The following is a 19,635-nucleotide window of genomic DNA, read 5'->3' as shown; positions in this document are numbered from 1 at the left end:
AAAGGAGTTCTGAGCAAGAATGTGTCTTACTCATTGTTTTCTAGGAGCTGTTCAGTTTTAATTAAATATGATGGTAATTCCTAGTGTGCTATTCAGGAAGGAAGACCTCCCATACAGGATAACTGATAATTGTTTTAGGGTATGAGGACCCACTTATTTTCTGTCTCTTTTGCAGTGGGATGATTAGATGTTTGCTTCAGGGCTTATAACTGAAAGCAAAGAAAATTATTGACCTTCCATTGACTTTCTGGAGCACAAAATCCAGTTTGATCTTTCCCTCTACACTGCATCAAGATAACCCAGGAGAAAGTGTTTTTAAGGCTAACTAGACCATCCAAATATGTATAAGACAGAATAATTAGTATTTTTTGTGGTACTGGGATGGAACCCAGGGGCGTTGCACCTCCAAGATACACCCCTAGTCCTATTTTTTAGTCTTTTTGTTTTTTGAAACAGGGTCTCACTGAGTTGCGAAGGGTCTCCCTAAGCTTATAGCTGAGGGTGGCCGTGAACTGCCATCCTCCCATCTCTGCCTCCCGAATGCTAGGATTACAAGCGTGTGCCACCACGTTCAGTAGAATAATTAGTATTTTTAAATAATACTTCATCCAATGGTTGGCAGAATAGCTGTAAATATAAACATTTTTAAACCATTGGATAGCTAAAGCTGAAGAGAAAGATGAATGTAGATGTTGCCTGAGGGCTGTCAGTCACCCAGGAATAACCTTCGACCCTCTTTAGCTCTGTACATGAGGAAGCAGCATCCTTCTGTGCCCCAAAATCCTGTGAGGCACACTGTTTATCCATGGCCTTTTCTGACAATCAGCTCACGAAGACTGCTAGAAAACCTCCCGTACTGTACTTATTGAATATGATAGTAAGTTGAGAAGCCCACGGAGTAACATGCTCTCCACTTCCGAAGCATGATTGGCTGTGTATCTGCTATTCTCATTCTGCACAGTACCTTAATTGTCAAAAATATGGAAATTAAGTTTAGATGCAATTTCTAGAATGCTCAAAAAGATGCACTCATTTTGCCTCATAAATGGAGGCATTTGTTTCCCAAAAAACTCTGTTTACATAGTGTTAAGGTAATTCCCAGAGATTCATTTTATTTAATAACAAAATTGAGACTTAAGGAAATGTAACTTATAAAACCTCTTCAATTTCTAGTTATTTTATAATATTTATTTTTACTGCTGAATATCTTCAGTTATTGAGTTAAGTAAAGGTAGCCAATTTTTAACAGGCCTCATTTAGATAAAGAATGATTTGTTTAAACTGTCAGGGAGAAAATTTAATAAATGTGACCTAGTTACTCTGTAACATCTATATCAAACTATGAGGGTTGCCTTTTCTTTGTAATTTTTTAAAAAATAATTCTAGACTTAGAGAAATATGTAATAGCATGGCAAAGCTTGGTACCCTTCACCCCAGCTTCCCCCACTGCTGACACCTTACAGAGCTGTAGTGCAGTATCAGAACCAAGAAACTGAGCTTGGCACATTGTTCTTACCTAGATGGTAGTCCTGATTCAGTTTCACCATTTTAGGACTGCTTTTTGTAACACAGGAAAATCACTACTTTCTTAAAAATGAATTTGAAGATCTTTACTTCTAAACCTTCAATGAAACAAAAGACTTTAAACAACCATTTTTTAAAATAGTCTATTAAAGCTAGATTCATAAAGCCCTGCTAAACTTTACAAAGTAAACAATAAACCTTTATAAAGGGCATGACATCAAGAAGGGATTACTAGGAAAAATTTTAAATGTTACAAATATATATTATTTATTTTTCTCATTTCCATGAAACTTGATCAGTGGGCATTCAGAATGATCTGGCAGCATAATATCTACTTTCATAAATATTTGGGTTGTAGCTGGGCATGGTAGCCTGTGCCTTTAATCCCAGTACATGGGAGGCTGAGACAGGAGGATCACAGGTTTGAAACCAGCCTCAGCAATTTAGCAAGACTCTCAGCAACCTTGTAAGACCATGTTTCAAAACAAACAAACAAAAAAGGCTAGAGGTTTGTATCTCAGAGGTAGAATGCCTCTGGGTTTAATCCTCAGTACGAAAATAATAACAATAATGATAATAAATACTTGAGTTCTTATATAAAATGTTCTGTGTAGCAAAATTATTTTATTAATGTAGAAATCCTCATAAAACTTAATCTACCACTCTTGACAGTGCTTTAGAGAGATAAAAACTTGACTCAAATAATTTTTTACATCTTATGCAGAAAATGGTGAAAAGGGATATGATCTTTTAAATATATCAGACCTAATTTATTGATTGGGAAATATTTGAATTTTTTATTTTAAAATATTTAAGTTTTAGGTAGTATTGCAAAGCAGCACTAAGATCCAGTTAATTAAAAATGTTTTAATGCATCAGGAATGTCTACAGTTATGCAATCAGGATCTCAATACTTTGAATTCTATTTTAAAGTACTTTTTAATACACTAAAATAATCTCTTACATAAAGTGTCTGAGTCTAGATTTAACTGATACTTGACCATGTCAGGCTTTTTTCAATGATTGTGTTTTCCTGTGTATTGTCTCAGATGTAGTATCTAAGACGTTTTTCAGTATGAAAATATGACAGGCATGATCATCCACATTCAGCCGGTTCACATGTTCGTTCATGGAAAACTGTTGAGACAAGGTTATATTGAAAAGTGTCACCCTTTTGGAAAACTATTTTTAGTTGAATATGGAATACTTTGAGTTGCATAAGTATAATTATAGTCTAGTTTTATTAGTTCCCACCTCCCAACCATCTTACATTTTTTTAAAAAGTAAACATTTGATTTTGCTTATGACGAAAGTTGACATTACAGTAAAACAATAGCATAGTTTAATACAGCTTGCTCTAGTCTGTGAGACCATAGATTAGAAGTTTAAAAGTACTTAGCTTAGCCTTTAATTTGGAGAAGTTTGTTTTATTTTTTCATTTTGTTGTTTTTTTATTTTAAGATTTTCCAAAATTCCAAATATAATTGTCAGTTTTCTTGCCAATGCAACTATTTTTCTAGTTTTACACATAGCCTTCCCCAAATTCAACTCAATTCAGTTTAAATTTTCTATTTGCAACCTTTATTTGGCAAACAGTACTGGGGAGTAAATCTTCTTAGTACTTCATTTTACTGCAGTTATCCACTCCATCATACCAAATGTTCTTTACAACAACTGGTTAACATTCCCTCACTCTCCAAAAGGAAATTCAGAGAAATCCACCTTACTTATATACATTATGTTTTAAGTCAATATAATGCTGTACTGTAGAGAAATAACTAAGATTTATTTTGTGGTATACAAATGCGTAGGCATGTCCACACTCGAGGATATAGAGGCAGTTTTAGATGCTTGCACCATGGATAGAGTCCAACAGCTACAAAAACAGCCATTTAGACTTGGGTTATGTTAGTGACTAGTACCAATGGCAGCACTGTTGTTGGTGACAGTCTTCAAAACTCTTGGTAAAAGTTATGAATGATGCAAAAATTAATCTGCCCTTGATTTATTTTATTTGGAAGATACATTCTTGGGAAATTTTTTGTGCTTTAAAACTGTTTAAAATGTTTTATGTTTTTTTTTAAATCAGAGTTAGATTCCAGGCCTAGAAAATTATAGACCTCATTGTTTGCTTGCTTTGCTTGCATGAATGCACATGGGGCATTTGAAATTTGGTGGCTGCTAGAGAGGCTTGATTGTATAGGACTTTATGGTCTATTGAAGTATGTCTAGCATTCACTATTTTTGCAGTGTTAGGGATGGAACCCAGAGCCTTGCACGTGCTAGACAGGTACTCTGTCACTGGGCTTCTGCCCCCGCCCCTGCAGTCTTCAAAATGCCTCCTTGCTGGGCATGGGGGCGCATACCTGTGATCTCGGTTTTGGGAAGGCTGAAACAGGTGGATCACATGTTTGAGGTCAGCCTAAGCAACTTAGTGAGGCTGTGTTTCAAACTAAAAAGTAGAGCTGAGGGTATAACTCAGAGATGGAATGTCCCTGGGTCAATCCAATATCTCTCTCTCTATCTCTCTCTCTATCTCTCTCTATCTCTCTCTATCTCTCTCTATCTCTCTATCTCTCTATCTCTCTCTCTCTCTCTCTCTCTCTCACACACACACACACACACACACACACACACACACACTTCTTGGCACAGAGGTACTATAAAATGTCAAAATAGGATTGTTCCTCGCATGATAATTTTAGTTGCATCATATCCTTTCAGTATGTGGCTGTGACCAAAAGAAAGCCCTTAATGCGTCATATTCAGAATGTCTTACTTTCCAATGGAAAATACAGAGTTCTTTGTTTCTTTTAACTTTATTTTTATTTTTTAATTTAATGTATTTATATTGTTTTATTTTATTGGTACACTAGTCTCACATCATAATGTGGATCATATTGACAACGGCATACATTCACATAGTGCTTGGTGCCCTCCCCTCCCCGCTTCCCCTTTTTCCTCCCCCAGCACTGAGTATCCAGGTTGACCATGTTACATGCACACGTATACACATCTTCGAATGTAGCTCCTCCATTAATCAACCTCATCCTTCTCCCTCCCCTACCCCTCCTTTCTAGCTTTGCTGAGGTAAAATACAGCGTTCTGTAAAAGTATTAGAAATAACTGTGATTTTCTGTGCTGAAGATGTTTCCAGAGTTGTACACCTATTGCCAAACTAAACTGGTTTCCTAGTTACCTGCCCTGTTTGCATATGCCGTAAGTTGCTTATAAAAATATGAAATACCTTTATGGCGTTAGCTTTAGTATTCAAGTCCCAGCTTGCCGCTCTCCTCCTGGAGTTTCTTTTAGCCTCACTCCTGCTTCACTGCATTTGTCAGGCTGAACCATTCACTGTGATTTCTCTCTGAAGGAAAAGTGGGCATCTTTAGACATTAGATATTTTAATTTCATGTTTCATTTATGCTCTTCTCTTGTATGGCCCTTCAAACTGTTTTTGCTTTCCTTAATGAGTAAATCCCGTGTTTTATTTTGTTTGGTTTTCCTTTTTTCTGTTGTAGAGACTAACCATTCCAAGCAGTTGCCCCAGAAGTTTTGCTGAACTGTTACATCAGTGTTGGGAAGCCGATGCCAAGGTATATTTTCTTGAAATTTTACTCGTTTGTTTGGTTTCGAGTTTTTAAAACTTGGGTAGTAAAGTTCATTGCACGGCAAAGCCAGCTTGGTGTTCTGCGAGCCCCAGGCGGCCTGCGAAGGCCCTCTGCTGGCCTCTGCTTATCTTGATCTCTAGAGACACATTATTGACTCTTTCTCAGTACTCTTTGGCATTCTTGACTCAGTAAAAATAGTTTTGTTCTTCTGGTTTTAATCTTTAGTAATAGCCATTGCATATTTATGTAATAAGAATATCTGACATGCAGCACTCACTATATAGCAGCACTGTCCCAGCACTTTATATATATTAACTCAATCGTTTCTTAGAATGCCCCTTTGATGCAGGTGCTGCCAATGCCTTCATCTTGCACGTGAGAAACTGAGGTGAAGTAACAAGCCATACGGCCAATACCTGGTGGGCTGGACCTGAGTCAGAGAAGTCTGGCATGAGTCTTTGCTCTGAACCTCTGCTCTGTACTGCCTAGCCAGGGAGCAGCCACAAGTAGCCCTCCCAGAGGATCTTGGTGCCCTCCCTGTTCAGGTTCAGGAATGTTTTTGAGCTAACAATAGATCTGGAAAAATTCCAAAACTAGGCTTTTATGCAGTTATCACATGTGAGCATGAATGGCCCATTTCCTTTCCCTGCAGAGATCGTTTTAAAAGACTCTTAAATACACACAGAAATATATATAGATAAAATGGTATTGGTCAGTCTTATATTTGCTTCAAAATAAGTTGAAGGGTTTTGGATGACAGTTATAAAGATTGCCCATGCTAATTTCTGAAGCTCACCGATAGGATATAGAGATACATTGTATTCCATTTACTTTTGTGTGCTTTTATAATTTTTATAGTAAAAAGTTTAAAAATAAAAAATATTCTCACAGATTAAGCTTTAGAATAAGAGAGCAGTTACACACTCAAGAACGGAACAAAAATTTTATAGTTCAAACTGGACTTGTTTTTTCATGGAAACAAAGGTATAACAACTGACCTTTGCAATAGAGGCCTTAAAAGAAAAAATAAATATGGAATGCTCCTTAATTTAAACCCAGTTCCATTCTGACACCCAAGAAGAGTAAACAATGACAGCATATAATCTGTTCCTCTTCAACGTGCTTCCTCAGTGGGAAGCTCAGAAACAGCCAGTGTGTGCGGGACTGTGAGCGTTAACACAGAATTCAAGGCGATCCGTGCAGAAGGCATTCCAGCACATCGTTCAACACCGGAGCAAAGTGTGGTGACGCGGCCAGCAAGGCAGCGCGGGCAGCTGTGAAGCCCTTTGCCGTCTGTGCCTTGGCATGGAGGACTTTGCTGCTGGGTCTCTCCGGCACCAGCCTGGCCTTTGCTCTAGCATACAGCAGCCTCAGTCTCTGCTTTTACACCTGCTCTTCAGATTTCCTTTTTTTCAAGTTGGGGTGTAATTACTGATTTTAATATGTTTTAAACTATATTAGTATCCAGGATTATTATGTTTATTAGTACTCTGCGACTCTTTGACACTACTGCGTAGGTTTGGAATGGTCTTCCCCATCGTGGCGTAAGCCTTATCATTTTTAGTGTGATTTTGTAGAATATGGGATTTTAGAGCATTGAGACATGCCTGCAATTTTCAACTAGCCCAGTAGAAACTATAAGCAGATATTTGCAAACTTGCTTTAAAGTGTGTATTTTATACCTCTTAAATGTTATCATACTACCCTTTCTCTACTCCTTCCACCAATTATATGTCTGTTGCAACATAGGCAGTGATTTGGGTAGTATTTTTCTTTACCCAATGTAATGTGATTCCATTTCAGTATGCAAAGCATAATTTTGTTGGTAATTTCTTAATCAGAAACTCAGTACCACATTAATGGAAATTCTAAAGAGATACATTTGTGGCTCATTGATTAAAAGATATAAAAACCTCACACGACAAAGACATGAGGCCCCGTATTGAAGCTATGAAGTTGGCGTGTCTTTAGCATCTCTTTAGGATCAAAAGAATCTGTGTTCAAACGTGTTCAAACTTATAAAACTACTGAATACCCCGTATTTGATTTGATTGTGGAGCAGCTACAGCCCAATTTCCAGTCCTCTCATTATGCATCTCTCCAGCCCTAAGCATTTTCCTTCTCTGAATGCCCTCTTCCTTCTTGTAATCCCCTTTGAATACATAGTGACTCCTAGTGACTCCTTTGACCCAGTCCAGGCCTAGTACTCCTAGGTTCCTGTTCCTGTGGTTCCTGTTCCAAACCACAGTCTAGGCTACTGCCCTGCCTTGTACTGTGGCATTTTTAAAAAATCTCTTTTTCTGGTTGTGGTGGCACACACTTGTAATCCCAGCACTGGGAAGCTGTGACAGGAGGATATGGGTTCTTGACCAGCCTCAGCTACTTAGTGAGGCCCTTTGCAACTTAGTGAGACCCTGTTTCAAAATTTAAAATTAAAAAAAAAAAAAATTCTGCTCAGAGGCAGAATGCCCCTGGGTTCTATCCTTAGTACCATATATATATAATTTTTTTTTCCTATCTGGATTTCAAGTTCTACAGGGTAATAGAACTAATTCTTGTGCATATTTCCTTGTAGCACTTTGCGTTAGTTTAGTAAGTAGATATTCAGCTTAGCACCTAAAGAAGCCAGACCACAGGAAATTTTCCAAGAGGCACAGTTTAGGTTTTTGGATGAAATATGTAATATTTAATCCAGAGGTTGGTGCCAGCCTTTGCATATATGGAGAGCAATAGCTGGCTAAAGTATTCTACTGCTCTTTTTTTCAATCCTAGATTGTTTACTATTGAACCTAGGGTAATTCATTCAGCCCTCCTCTACACTGGCGTTCTTTTGTAATGAGGGTATTAGGGATGTATACTAGAGAAAGCTGGTAGTAGGTAAATGTCGAGTCATGCTAACAGTTTATACCAAGTGCTCAAAATATTTTATTGAAGAAAAAAAGGGAAGAAATGTGAATATTGGTTTAAGTTTTAAAAAGACGTTTGTGTGTGTGTGTGTGTGTGTGTGTGTGTGTGTGTTACTGGAGATTGAACTCAGAGCTGCATCCCCTAAGCTACATCCCCAACCCTTTTTATATTTTATATTTTTTGAAACAAAGTCTCTCTAAGTACCATGCACTGGCTCCAAACCTGTGATCCTCCTGTCTCAGCGTCCCAAGTAATCAGATTATAGGCATGCACCACTGTACTCATCTTGAAAAAGACATTAAATAAGGAAATAGAATAGCTAAAGCCATGTGTTTGATAGGAAGTAATCTCTTACCCTTCTGTGATAAAAGCTGTACAGAGTTTAAGAACACAGCCTCTGGTTCTGCAGCATGCTTCCTATGTGGTGTTGCAAAATTTATACTTTCCTGAGACAAATTCTTGTTATCTATAAAAATATATAAATAATATATGTAGATGCTTAATAGATGTTGGTAGTTGTCAATTTTTTAAATAAACCAAGTCTTCATAATACCTAAAAGGAATCTAAGCCCCCTCAGAGGAGTGACAGTAAGATCCCAGACCAGATGCTGTGCTCTGGAGCCAGAGCACTTGCATGTACTGCCTGCCTGACTGTTGCTGCTTTTAAAACGCACACATTGAGCCTGGGATTGCAAGTGGCGCACACTTGTGATCCCAGCATTCAGGAGACTGAGACAGGAGATCACGGTTCAAAGATAGCCTCAGCTACTTAGTGAGGCCCTCTTCAACGCAGTGAGACCCTGTTTCAAAAAATAAAGAATAAAAAATAGGGCTGGGGGTATAGCTTGGAGGTATAATGCCTCTGGCTTACATCCCCAGTACCGCCAAAAAAAAAAAAAAAAGCATACTTTGATCATTTCTGTCTGAGAATAGGTGCTCACTATAAAATTAAGATTTTTTTCTAGGGATTCTTGTCACTCAATGATAAAAGAATTTCATCTTATTTTGAGAATGATTAAATGCAAGTGAAAAAATATTATTCTTTAAAAATTTATTAGCTCCCCCTGCTAATTTTCCTTGCAAAATGAAAATCCTGTATTTGTTATATAATTAGTTCCTGTGCAAACAATCAAAGTATTTTTTTCTTTTAAAATCTGGCACATTAGCCGGGTGTGGTGGCACACACTTGTAATCCCAGCATTTGGGAGGCTGAGACCAGAGGATCATGGTTCGCAGACAGCCTCAGCTACTTAGTGAGGCCCTTTGCAACTCAGTGAGAGCCAGTTTCAAAATAAAGAGTAAAAAATAGGGCAGGGGGTATAGTTTGGAGGTCAAATGCCCCTGGGTTCCATCCCCAGACCCGCAAAAAAAAAAAAAAAAAAAATCTGGCACATGTCTGAAGGAATTAAGATGAGAACAAAGTCAGAGATATTTTTCAAGTTCCTACTTTGGGCATTTTCCTCTTTAGTTGTAGGCTTACTGTACATCAGTAACATCTAGCTACTTAAGCTATCTTCTTAATATAAACAAGTCTCATAGGCATGCACACAGACACACACAAGCACACATGCCCTTAAAAGAGAACAATCATTATAGCACTTAATAAGTAATCCAGTTTTAGGTTTCTGAGAAACAGAAAAATTGCTTTTTTTAATAATGTAGGAAGCATTCAATCCCTGAGAGCAAGCCGCCTCAACATTGTTCCTTCTTGTTTTTATGATCCTAAATTAAAATGCACATTTTAATTGCTGCAACTGTAATTTGTTCAGAAATGGTATAATTATGAAGCTGGATGAAGAGAGGATATGCATCATCCCTTTATTATCTTTCTCCAGTTTTGTTTTAACCTTTTGTCTCAACCTTGGCTAGAGTCTAAAGAGAAAGACAATTGTAGTTACCGCTCACTAAGAAAATACACGTAACCACTATTCTTTGGGTTTCTACTGAAGAGCATCTTACAGTGTCACAGCATTAAAACTGGTTCTAATGTGGAACAGACATCAAGAATAATGAAGTTATGATAGCTTTGGGAAATTTTATTAGTTCAAGTAGCTAGGTAGATTCTCCCTCAATATTTTATATGAAATTTTCTAAACACACAGAAAAGTTGAAAGCATTTCAGTAAACACTACATGTTCACCATGCAGACTCTACCATTAATTTTTTTTTTCACGTCTAGGGATGGAACCTAGGGTCATTCAACCTCTGAGCAATACCCCTACCCCTATTTTTTATTTTTTATTTTGAAACAGGGTCTCACTGAGTAGCAAAGGGCCTCACTAAGTAGCTGAGGCTGTCCGTGAACTGCAATACTCCTGTCTCAGCCTCCCAAATGCTGGGATTACAAGTGTGCACCACCACGCCCGGCTACCATTAAATTTTAATAGCTTGATCAGATAGATGGATTTTTAAATGATTTGACTTTTGCCTTCTAGGAACTTTTGGTCATACTCAAAGAGAGTACTCTCTGACCTAAGGAAAAATATCAATTATCCCAATTTTTGACCACATGATATAAAAACAAGTGTATTTCTTATGAATAATTAATTGAAAATAAAGAATGTGGCTTTCTAAACTGGGCAGTCTGATGGCTGCAAAATAATTAAATCAGTACACTCTATGGTATTTTCTTTGCTGGGGTGTGTTGAGCATTTTACTATATGGCACTGTAGATAGTTACATTTTCTCCTAAAAATCTCTTTTTTGGGGGGGCATACTGGGGACTGACCCCAGGGGCATTCTACCTCCGAGCTATACCCTCAGCCCCATTTTTATCTATTTATTTTCCAACAGGGCCTCACTCAGTTGCGGAGAGCCTCACTAAATAGCTAAGGCTGGCCACCAACCTGTGATCCTCCTGTCTCAGCCTCCCAAGTACTGGGATTACAAGTGTGCACCACCACACCCAGCTTTAAAGATTTCCCTTCTTAGTCTCCACAGTGATTACTTTTTTCTCTTCTTCAGAAACGGCCATCCTTCAAGCAAATCATTTCTATCCTGGAGTCCATGTCCAGTGATGCAAACCTTCCTGACCAGTGTAACTCGTTCCTGCACCACAAGGCAGAGTGGAGGTGGGTGGCCCTGACCCTGAGTCCCAGCACATGCCCACCAAATCCACCACTAGCCTCAGCGCAGAGGAGAGCCAGAGACCTTGATGACAGTCCCCATTTCTAAACACAGCTTAGGAAAAAATTTTAAAATATGGAAAGCCAGTGAGTCCTCCATTTCATATGTAAGCAAGAAAGAGTGTTTCCCTAAGCTGATTGCCTTAGTGTGTGTGTGTGTCTTAGTGTTTGGAAAGAATGCTGAAATCACATCTTCTGAGACAAAAGATGGTTACCAGACATTTCTCTGTGTATACTCTGTTAGGAAGCTGGCCTCTGCCCAGTAAGAAATCAAAATACTGTTAGCCTTGAAGTTTGCAGAGCTCTTTATCTGCTAGTGCAGTGGTAGGAAGACTATAATAACACTTTTAAAAGAAAACTTTGGGTGTCATAAATCCTATTAAAATTCATTAAGTGTAAAACAAACTTAGTAATGAGAGAATTGTATTGTATGAGTGGAAAAAGTAAGCCCCGGGTGAAACACTTGAGCCAGGTCACATGATACAGGAATATAAATAGCGTGTTTGGGAGCAGACCCTGTTCCTGCCCTGACTCAGCATAGATTTTAAGTAACTTCATCTCTGCTCCTGATGGCCGCAGCGGTAACATGACGCCCTACGCCATCTGCTGATGCCAAAAGAATACTGCACGTACTTTGAAAATTACTGGGTTGTTTACTCCTGTTATTAAACATTTCTTTTTGCTTTCTGTTTGAATAGTGTTTTACAATAACCTGATTTATTTTTATTCCTTTGAAATAGCTAATTATAGCCAATAACTATAATTATTCTTTAGGAATATGAAAGTAACATGGTGAGCTCAAGTCTCACCAAGGTATAAGAAAGTAATATAGTAAGGTCAAGTCTGGCATGAGGTACTTTTTTCTGGGCTGAAATTATTAACAAAACAAAATGTGGAAGTAATATTTTTTTATATGTAAGAGCAGTACACATCTAATCAGATGACACCCCCCCCCTTTCAAATCCACATATGGGTTCCCATTGCCCTTAAGACAAAGCCCAAAACACTTGAAAAGATTCAAAGACCCTCTCCTCAGGTCTCACCAGCCTCATATTACCATCCTCCTCCTCAGCCTCTGGCATTTGGTCCCTCAACTGAAGTGTGTTTCTTCCCCACTCAGGGTCTCTGCAAATGCAGTATCCGTTCAAAGCCTTCCCTTCTCACCTGCACACCATTTCTGACCCCAGATCCCACCCCAGCTCCCAGTGGCCATTCAGGTAGCTGTGGGGCCAGCTTGTCTTCCAGGCAGTGTCCCCCGGCTCCAGGTCACATCGGCTCCATTTGTGTGCTCTGCAGGTCGTGGTTTAATGTGTCTCACTGGCTGGAATGTTGGAGGGGAAGGATTCTTCTGCTCATCACTGCCCCCGCGGCGTCTAGAGTGTGCCTTGAACATAGCAGTTGCTCAATAAACATAGGGAGGCGAAGGAAGGAAATGCACGGTGGTGATGATATAAAAGGCATTGTGCTCTATCTAAGAGAATGTAAATATGTTAATCTGCCCTGACAGAAGTGCTTGTTTCACTCACTCATGCATTCGTTTATTCACTCAACGTTCATTGAACTTCTGCTGCTGTGGGAATGACTGGTGCCGGTCTAGGTGCTGGGCTGTAGCGATGAACACAACTATCCCGAAGCATATGATAGGAGAGGCCAATGTTAAACTGCTAAATATAAATACACAAATAACTATTTAATTACTGCTTCAACAAGTATTATGACAGCGGATTACTGGATGTCTGAGAGCATTAACCCTGAAATCTGATCTAGTCTGAGGTTCTGATAAAAGGATTCCCTGAGTAAATATTACTTGATCTACTCTTTAAAGGACTAGTAGGATTTTAATACTAGTATTAATACCTTTGAGATATAGAATCTTTTAAGTATACCAACAAAATCAGGAAACAAAGTAAATTGGTAAATTCCCTATATACAAAATTTAAACCTTCATATGGCAAAAACATTACCCATCATAAATTTCATGAGAAATGGCATACTGTTAAAACTTCTTCCTCCTATCTCATAGCTTGGCCCTTCTTAAATGTTTTGGTCTCAGGAATTCATTACACTAATAATTTTTGAGGACTCTAAATAACTTTTGTTTGAATTAGTTATATCTGCTAATATTTACCACATTCAAGAAAATAGAACAGAGAACATTTTAAATATGTATTTATAGATTTATTTGAAAAATAACAACGAATCCGACTTGTGCATTCAGCCTATGGTCCTATCACATGCCATGGAAAACGACACCTGTGAGAGAATGAGAGTAGGAAGGACAAATGCTTAGAACTCTGACCCTGAGAATCCTCCAAAAAGGTCTCCTGAGTCTCCAGGCCACACACTGAAAACCACTCTGATACAGGGTTACTGCCTTTGATATCTTTTGTGTGTGTGTGTTACTGGGGATGGAACCCGGGGGCATTCTACCTCTGAGCTGCACCCCCAGCCCTATTGTTTTATTCTTTATTTTGAAATGGCTTCACCAAGTTATGGAGGGCCTCACTAAGTAGCTGAGTCTGGCTGAGAACCACAATTCTCCTGTCTCAGCCTCTCAAATGCTAGGATTACAAGTGTGCGCCACCACACCTAGCTTAATATAACATTTTAATTAGGATATACTAAAGGACCTGAAAAGGTACTTCACAAAAGGAAAAGTCAGATGACTGATAACCATATAAAATATGCTTATAATATCACTTAGTAATCAAATAAAAACAAAAGGATCATAATGTTTTACCAAATTAGCAAAAATTCACATTATGAAAATACCAGTGCTATCCAGGCTTCCTCATACAATGCTAGAAAGGAAACACTGGCTTTCCAGAAGACAGTTTGATCCCTTGAAAATGTTCAAATTCTGTGTCTCAGAAATCCTACTATTACCCTGAGGCAATTGAACCCAGGGACACTCTATCATTGAACTGCACCCCTAGCTCTCTCTCTCTCTCTTTTTTAAAACAAGGTCTCACTAAGTTGCCATAGCTGGCCTCAAACTTGCAATCCTCTTGTTTCAGCCTGCCATTTACAAGCGTGGGATCACAAGTGTACATCTCTGCACCCATTTCCCTACTACTACTGTTGCATTTACTGTTGCATTGCCAGGAAAACAAATGGGAAGGCTGTGCAAGAAATGTATGGACACTTGTCCAGCCAAGCCTCGCTTAGAACTGCAAAACTAGAAATGGTATAGAAATGGTATAAGGTACAATAAAAGGAAAACGGATTTTTAAAATTATATCTTTGTATACAGAATAATAAAGAATCATTCATGAGTTCACAGATTAGATAAATTATTTTCAACTAAAGGCCACAGTCTGGTTTGCTTAGAATGATTCCATTTTTTGGTAAATGTATATTAATATATCTCTGTACATGCACAAAGAGAAAAGTGTCAGAAAGTCATTGTCATTGGGTAATGGAGTTTTTTAATTCTTTTTTTTTTTTACTTTTCCTACATTAAACCTCAATTAGTCAAATGATAAATTTAATATTTAAAATACGTCAAGCTTGGTTTGGCGGCCGGTACCTGTAATCCCAGTACTCAGGAGGTTGAGGCAGGAGGATCTCAAGTTGGAGCCCAGCCTAAGCAACATAGGGAGATTCTATCTGAAAACAAGCAGCACTTGAAGGTGAAAAATGAGGGGAGTAAAATTGGCAGTAAAGAATGGGGAAAATAGATAAATACATAGATCATATTTTCTTTTATGAATTTTCTAAATTTTTTATTGGTGCATTGTAATCTTATACCTTAATGGGGTACAAGATGGTGGAGGCATACATGCACACATCACTCATTTAGCCCTTCCCCAATTCCCCCACCACATTTCCTCCCCATCCCTCCTTCTCATGTTTGGCTTACTGATTGACTTAGATATGTTTGTGAATGTAAATCATAGATTATATTTTATAAAAGGTATACAGTTGCTCAGGGGACTTCCTCAATGGCTCTTTTGGGAGCTGTTAACCCTGCTATGAGAGGTAGAGAAAGAATATATGTCTCCTGAACCAGCAAACCACAGAATGAGAAGCCACAGAGCTGTTACAACTGAACTGGTTAAAAACATAGTGAATAATATCAGTTATAATAATAAACAGTTATTGCTTACTGGGTTCCTACCAGATGCTTGTACTTTAAAAAATTATCATTTTTAAAAGCCCCATAGCAACCCTAATAATATCACAGATACAAAAACTGAGGTCGAGGGAGGTTGGATAACTTGTCTGAGATCATCCTGTACTAGAGCGGGAGCCTGTGATGGGAACAGTGGTCTGGTACCGAAGGCTGTTCTGGCATGAGTGCCCCACAGTTCTGGGACTGTATGGTGGCCACTGGTTATTCCATCTCCCCATTAACACTGCATTGTTCATTTATCTAGATTCCTCTTCAGCTAAGGACATATTACAGGGCATGATTGGCTTAGGTTATTATTTACGGCTTAGGTTATTATTTACTGCAAAAAGACTGTTATTCAATCTGCCTCATGCCAAAAAGAATAAAGTGTTTTTATCAGCTCATCTGATTTTTTTTCATCTGAATCTTTTAAAGGACAACACATTTACACTACTCCTTGCTTTCTGCAACTTTTGCCTGGTGCCTTAAATCCTGTAACCAGGTCCAAAGAATGTTTCTGTGAATGAGAGTCACGGCAAAGTTTGATTCCAGTCCTGATACTGCAGTGGCGTTTCTGGCTGATGATCGTTTTCTGGTAGAGCCTTCTCTACACATAGACCAGATGGAACATCTATTTTTAGAAAATTAAATGATTCTGAAAATTCTTTTTTAAACTAGATTATTAAAAACCACATAAAAATGTTTTCTTCCTGTCGGCCTAATAAATGATGGGAAGAAATCTAGTGTCAGCCATTTCCCTGTTTGTCACATCCTCAGCTGGATCCTCCTCCTATGGACTTACTAGCAATAATGGCAGTGAAAATTAAGACCAGAAAGTGTACTCTCCTATTGGTCTAGTTTTCAATTTTCATTAACTCGTGTTAATGAAAATTAGCAAACCTGCAACAATCTGCACAAAGTGAGCTGTATATGGGCTTGTGAGCTTCAGATTTATGTCCTTTGGCAAAACACTTCATTGGTTATATTTTTTCTTGGTGACCAGTGTACTGTCACCATGGCATGGCTTCTTGAAAACAAAAGGCAAAGCCAGATCTGGTGGCGCATGCTTGTAATCCCAGTACTTGGGAGGTTGAGATAGGAGGATCACAGGTTTGTGGCCAGCCTCAGCAAATTATGAGGCCCTCTGCAATTTAATGAGACCTGTTTCAAAAGGAAAGAAAAAAAAAGGCAGAGATTTTTTTAATGTAGTCCTTTTCAATTCAGATATTTGCATAAATCATGTAATATAACACTAACTTTAATAGACTTTTTATAATATTTATTGCATAATAAATATTTTCTATTGCTGTTTTTGCACATTGACCTTTTATTTCAAAGTAAAGTCCTATTTAATGAAAGAAGATAATTATAGTGCATTGCCTGTTGTTGGCATAGGGAAAATTGATACTAGTTGAAATCAACCTTGGTTGAGTTTGGTTTAAGAGATAAATTAAAGTTTTCATCAACCAAGACACAGGAGCCGTGTTTTTAGACTAGGATGGTTATATATATGCATTGACAAATGCCCTTGATGCAAAAAAAAAAAAAAAAAAAAAGCAAAAACAAAGGGAACAAGCAAACAAAAAAAGCCCCAAGGGAATGGCAGGGGAGCAGCATCTTTGTGCCCAGCGTTTGGGTCTCTTCTGGTACCTGAGCTCAGATCCTGGGTCACAGAGAGAGGTAGTGCTGGGAAGTGGGGCCTGTGGAGCAGATTAAAGAAGAATATCTTCTCAGCCTGTGTTTGTTTCTGTGCCACGGCTTTTGGCTTACTTAACTGTTTATCTGTTTTCTAGAAGGGCTCAGAATCACAGCAGGCTCCCAGAGCTGAACTTGAGATGAGCCCTTGGGTTCAAGTACAAGTGAAACAGGATGTGTTGGCCATTTACCCTGATCAAAAGGAACATCAGTGAGATCAGCCCTGCTGGCAGGAGAGTTAGGACTGGCTTGGCAGAAGTGCCGCACAGCCAGCGGCCCAGGCAGGCCATCCCGCTCCTGAGTGCGCACGCCCAGCCCGGCGGCCTCCGAGCCTCCCTCGCGCTGAAGATGATGGCTTGCTTTTTTTTTTTTTTAAATAAAGTTTACCCTATAGTTTTCCACATTGATTTTCCTCCCCCAAGCCTCCATTTGAAAAATAAAAACACATTTGCTTCTGAATGAGCATAACATTTTGTCAGAAATATCAGGGATTCCGTTTGGATTTTATGATGCAGTCACAATTCTGAAAGATTGCTGCCTCTGTGCCTTTTTTAGGAACTGTACCGTGGCTTGACTCTTTCTTTCTGAGCTTTTTCCCCCGCACGGCCCCAGTGAGGGAGGTGGAGCCTTGGCATTTGTGGAGCACAGTAAGGGAGGTGGAGCCTTGGCGTTTGTGGAGCACAGTGAGGAAGGTGGAGCCTTGGTTGGCGCTTGTGGTGCACAGCAGGTGCTTTGTATCTCATGGCAGCCTACACACACACACACACACACACTCTTCAGTACAGAGTATGTCAGAGCTCCCCTAGCCCACACTGATTTTATGTGCCTGGTTGAAAAAAACCTACCTGGATATTTATAAAACAATGGAAATCCCGAGGCCCCACCCAGCATACCGAATCCTGAGCTCCAAGGAAAGATCTTAGGAAACTGTTTCGTTGTTACAAGCTGCTGAGGTAATTCTTAACATCAGGCAAGTTGAGAATCCTGACCTAACATGACCACTACCCCTTATGAGCAAGGAAGTTGAGTCAGGTTTATCTATTGATTGCTTGGGTTACCCAGCCGCTGAGTAGGCTAAAGGGCCACCCCAGTCACTCACCGCAGAATGATACTTCCATCTGTAATACAAGACAAGTGTCTTTATTGGGACTGCTTTGATGTTACACATAATGATGCTTTGTAGACTCTGAGGAACACTTATTAAATGGTTAACTCAGGCCACTAGCTCTGTAGTTTATGCTGCAACTCAATGATCCTTCAATGCTTTGTTGAAATACTTTGAGCTTGTTTTTCCAAACTAGAAACTACCTATTGAGTGTGTGTGTGTGTTTGTGTGTGTGAGTTGTGGTATGGGGATTGAACCCAGAAGCATTCTACCTCCAAGCTACCCCCATAGCCCTATTTCATTTTATTTTACTTTATTTTTTGAAACAAAGTGTTGCTAAATTGCTGAGGCTGACCTTGAACCTGTGATCCTCCTGTCTCAGCCTCCCAAGTACTGAGATTATACATATACGCCACCATACCTGACTTCTTTTTTTGGTGGTTCTGGAGATTGAACCCAAGGACATTCTACCTCTGAGCTATACCACCAGCCCCATTTTTTATTCTTTATTTTGAAACAGGGTCTCACTGAGTTGCAAAGGGCCTTACTAAGTAGCTGAGGCTGGTCACAAACCAGGATCCTCCTTTCTCAGCCTCCCAAGTGCTGGGATTACCATGTTGCATCACCACACCTGGCTCAATATCTATTGACTTTTTAAGGACAGAGAGATTCCTACTTCCCTGGTTGTTTACTGGTCCATTTCAAAACACACAAGTTGGTCTTGTACTCTGATGAGCATTCCGATGGGCTCTTCAGTAGTGTTGAGACTTACCCCAGTCATCCCTGTGCAGGTGTGAAATTGAGGCAACCCTGGAAAGACTGAAGAAGCTGGAGCGTGATCTCAGCTTCAAAGAGCAGGAGCTCAAGGAACGGGAAAGACGGCTAAAGATGTGGGAGCAAAAGCTGACGGAGCAGTCCAACACCCCGGTGAGTGTCCTCCCCTGTTGCTCCCTGCCGGCTCTGAGGGCGGGGCTGAGCATGGCGGCATGGCACTTCTTCTGTCCCGCCTCCTCCTCTCTCCCGCCTTCCTCCTGTGTATTAAAGGCTTATGTTTGTAGCAGGAAGTATAAGTGATCAAAATGCTAGAAATTTAGAAGACGAAGCCTATCCTGCTTCTGTTCATCTCTCAGGATGTTTATATATTAGAATTACAAAAATAAAATCCCACATATTTTCATACCATCTGGTAGGTCCCCAGAACACGTGCCTGACTGCTGACCAACTCTTTGTAGTCCATCAGTAATTAATAACTTTAACTCCAAGACAGCTAAGCAAGTCTTTGATGTGTCAGAACTTAACCACATTTTCCTTCTAAAATAGAACTAGCCTGATGACATCTAAATGACAAGCATTAATATTCCTTACTCAAGTTAGTGTTATGATCATGGCAGCAGAATATTGAAAAAGACATTTCTTGGGACAAGCTTCCAGTATGTTCTGTATCTAGAAAGACTCTCGTTTTTCCCAAGTGTTATATTTAAAGGAACACCAAAATTCTTTTTTAAGGGTTTCATTACATATACACTAATCTTGAGCTTACATGCTGATAGAATG

The 19,635-nt window shown here is 39.2% G+C and overlaps 1 protein-coding gene across 1 annotated transcript in view; it reads left to right on the top strand.

Annotated features, from left to right (window-relative positions):
- MAP3K20 (mitogen-activated protein kinase kinase kinase 20) overlaps window positions 1–19,635 on the top strand; it is a gene marked incomplete at its 3' end in the record, with an annotated part of 174,480 nt that overhangs the window by 94,610 nt on the left and 60,235 nt on the right. Inside the window, exons 9-11 of the mRNA XM_080689527.1 lie at window positions 5,046–5,120; window positions 11,007–11,113; window positions 18,873–19,008. Coding sequence (XP_080545653.1) covers window positions 5,046–5,120; window positions 11,007–11,113; window positions 18,873–19,008 — 318 coding nt within the window. The remainder of the gene's footprint in view (window positions 1–5,045; window positions 5,121–11,006; window positions 11,114–18,872; window positions 19,009–19,635) is intronic.

This window comes from Muscardinus avellanarius (genome assembly GCF_963383645.1).
Source record: "Muscardinus avellanarius genome assembly, chromosome: 2".
Classification (NCBI taxonomy): domain Eukaryota; kingdom Metazoa; phylum Chordata; class Mammalia; order Rodentia; family Gliridae; genus Muscardinus; species Muscardinus avellanarius.
This window is presented reverse-complemented; position numbering and strand designations above follow the sequence as displayed.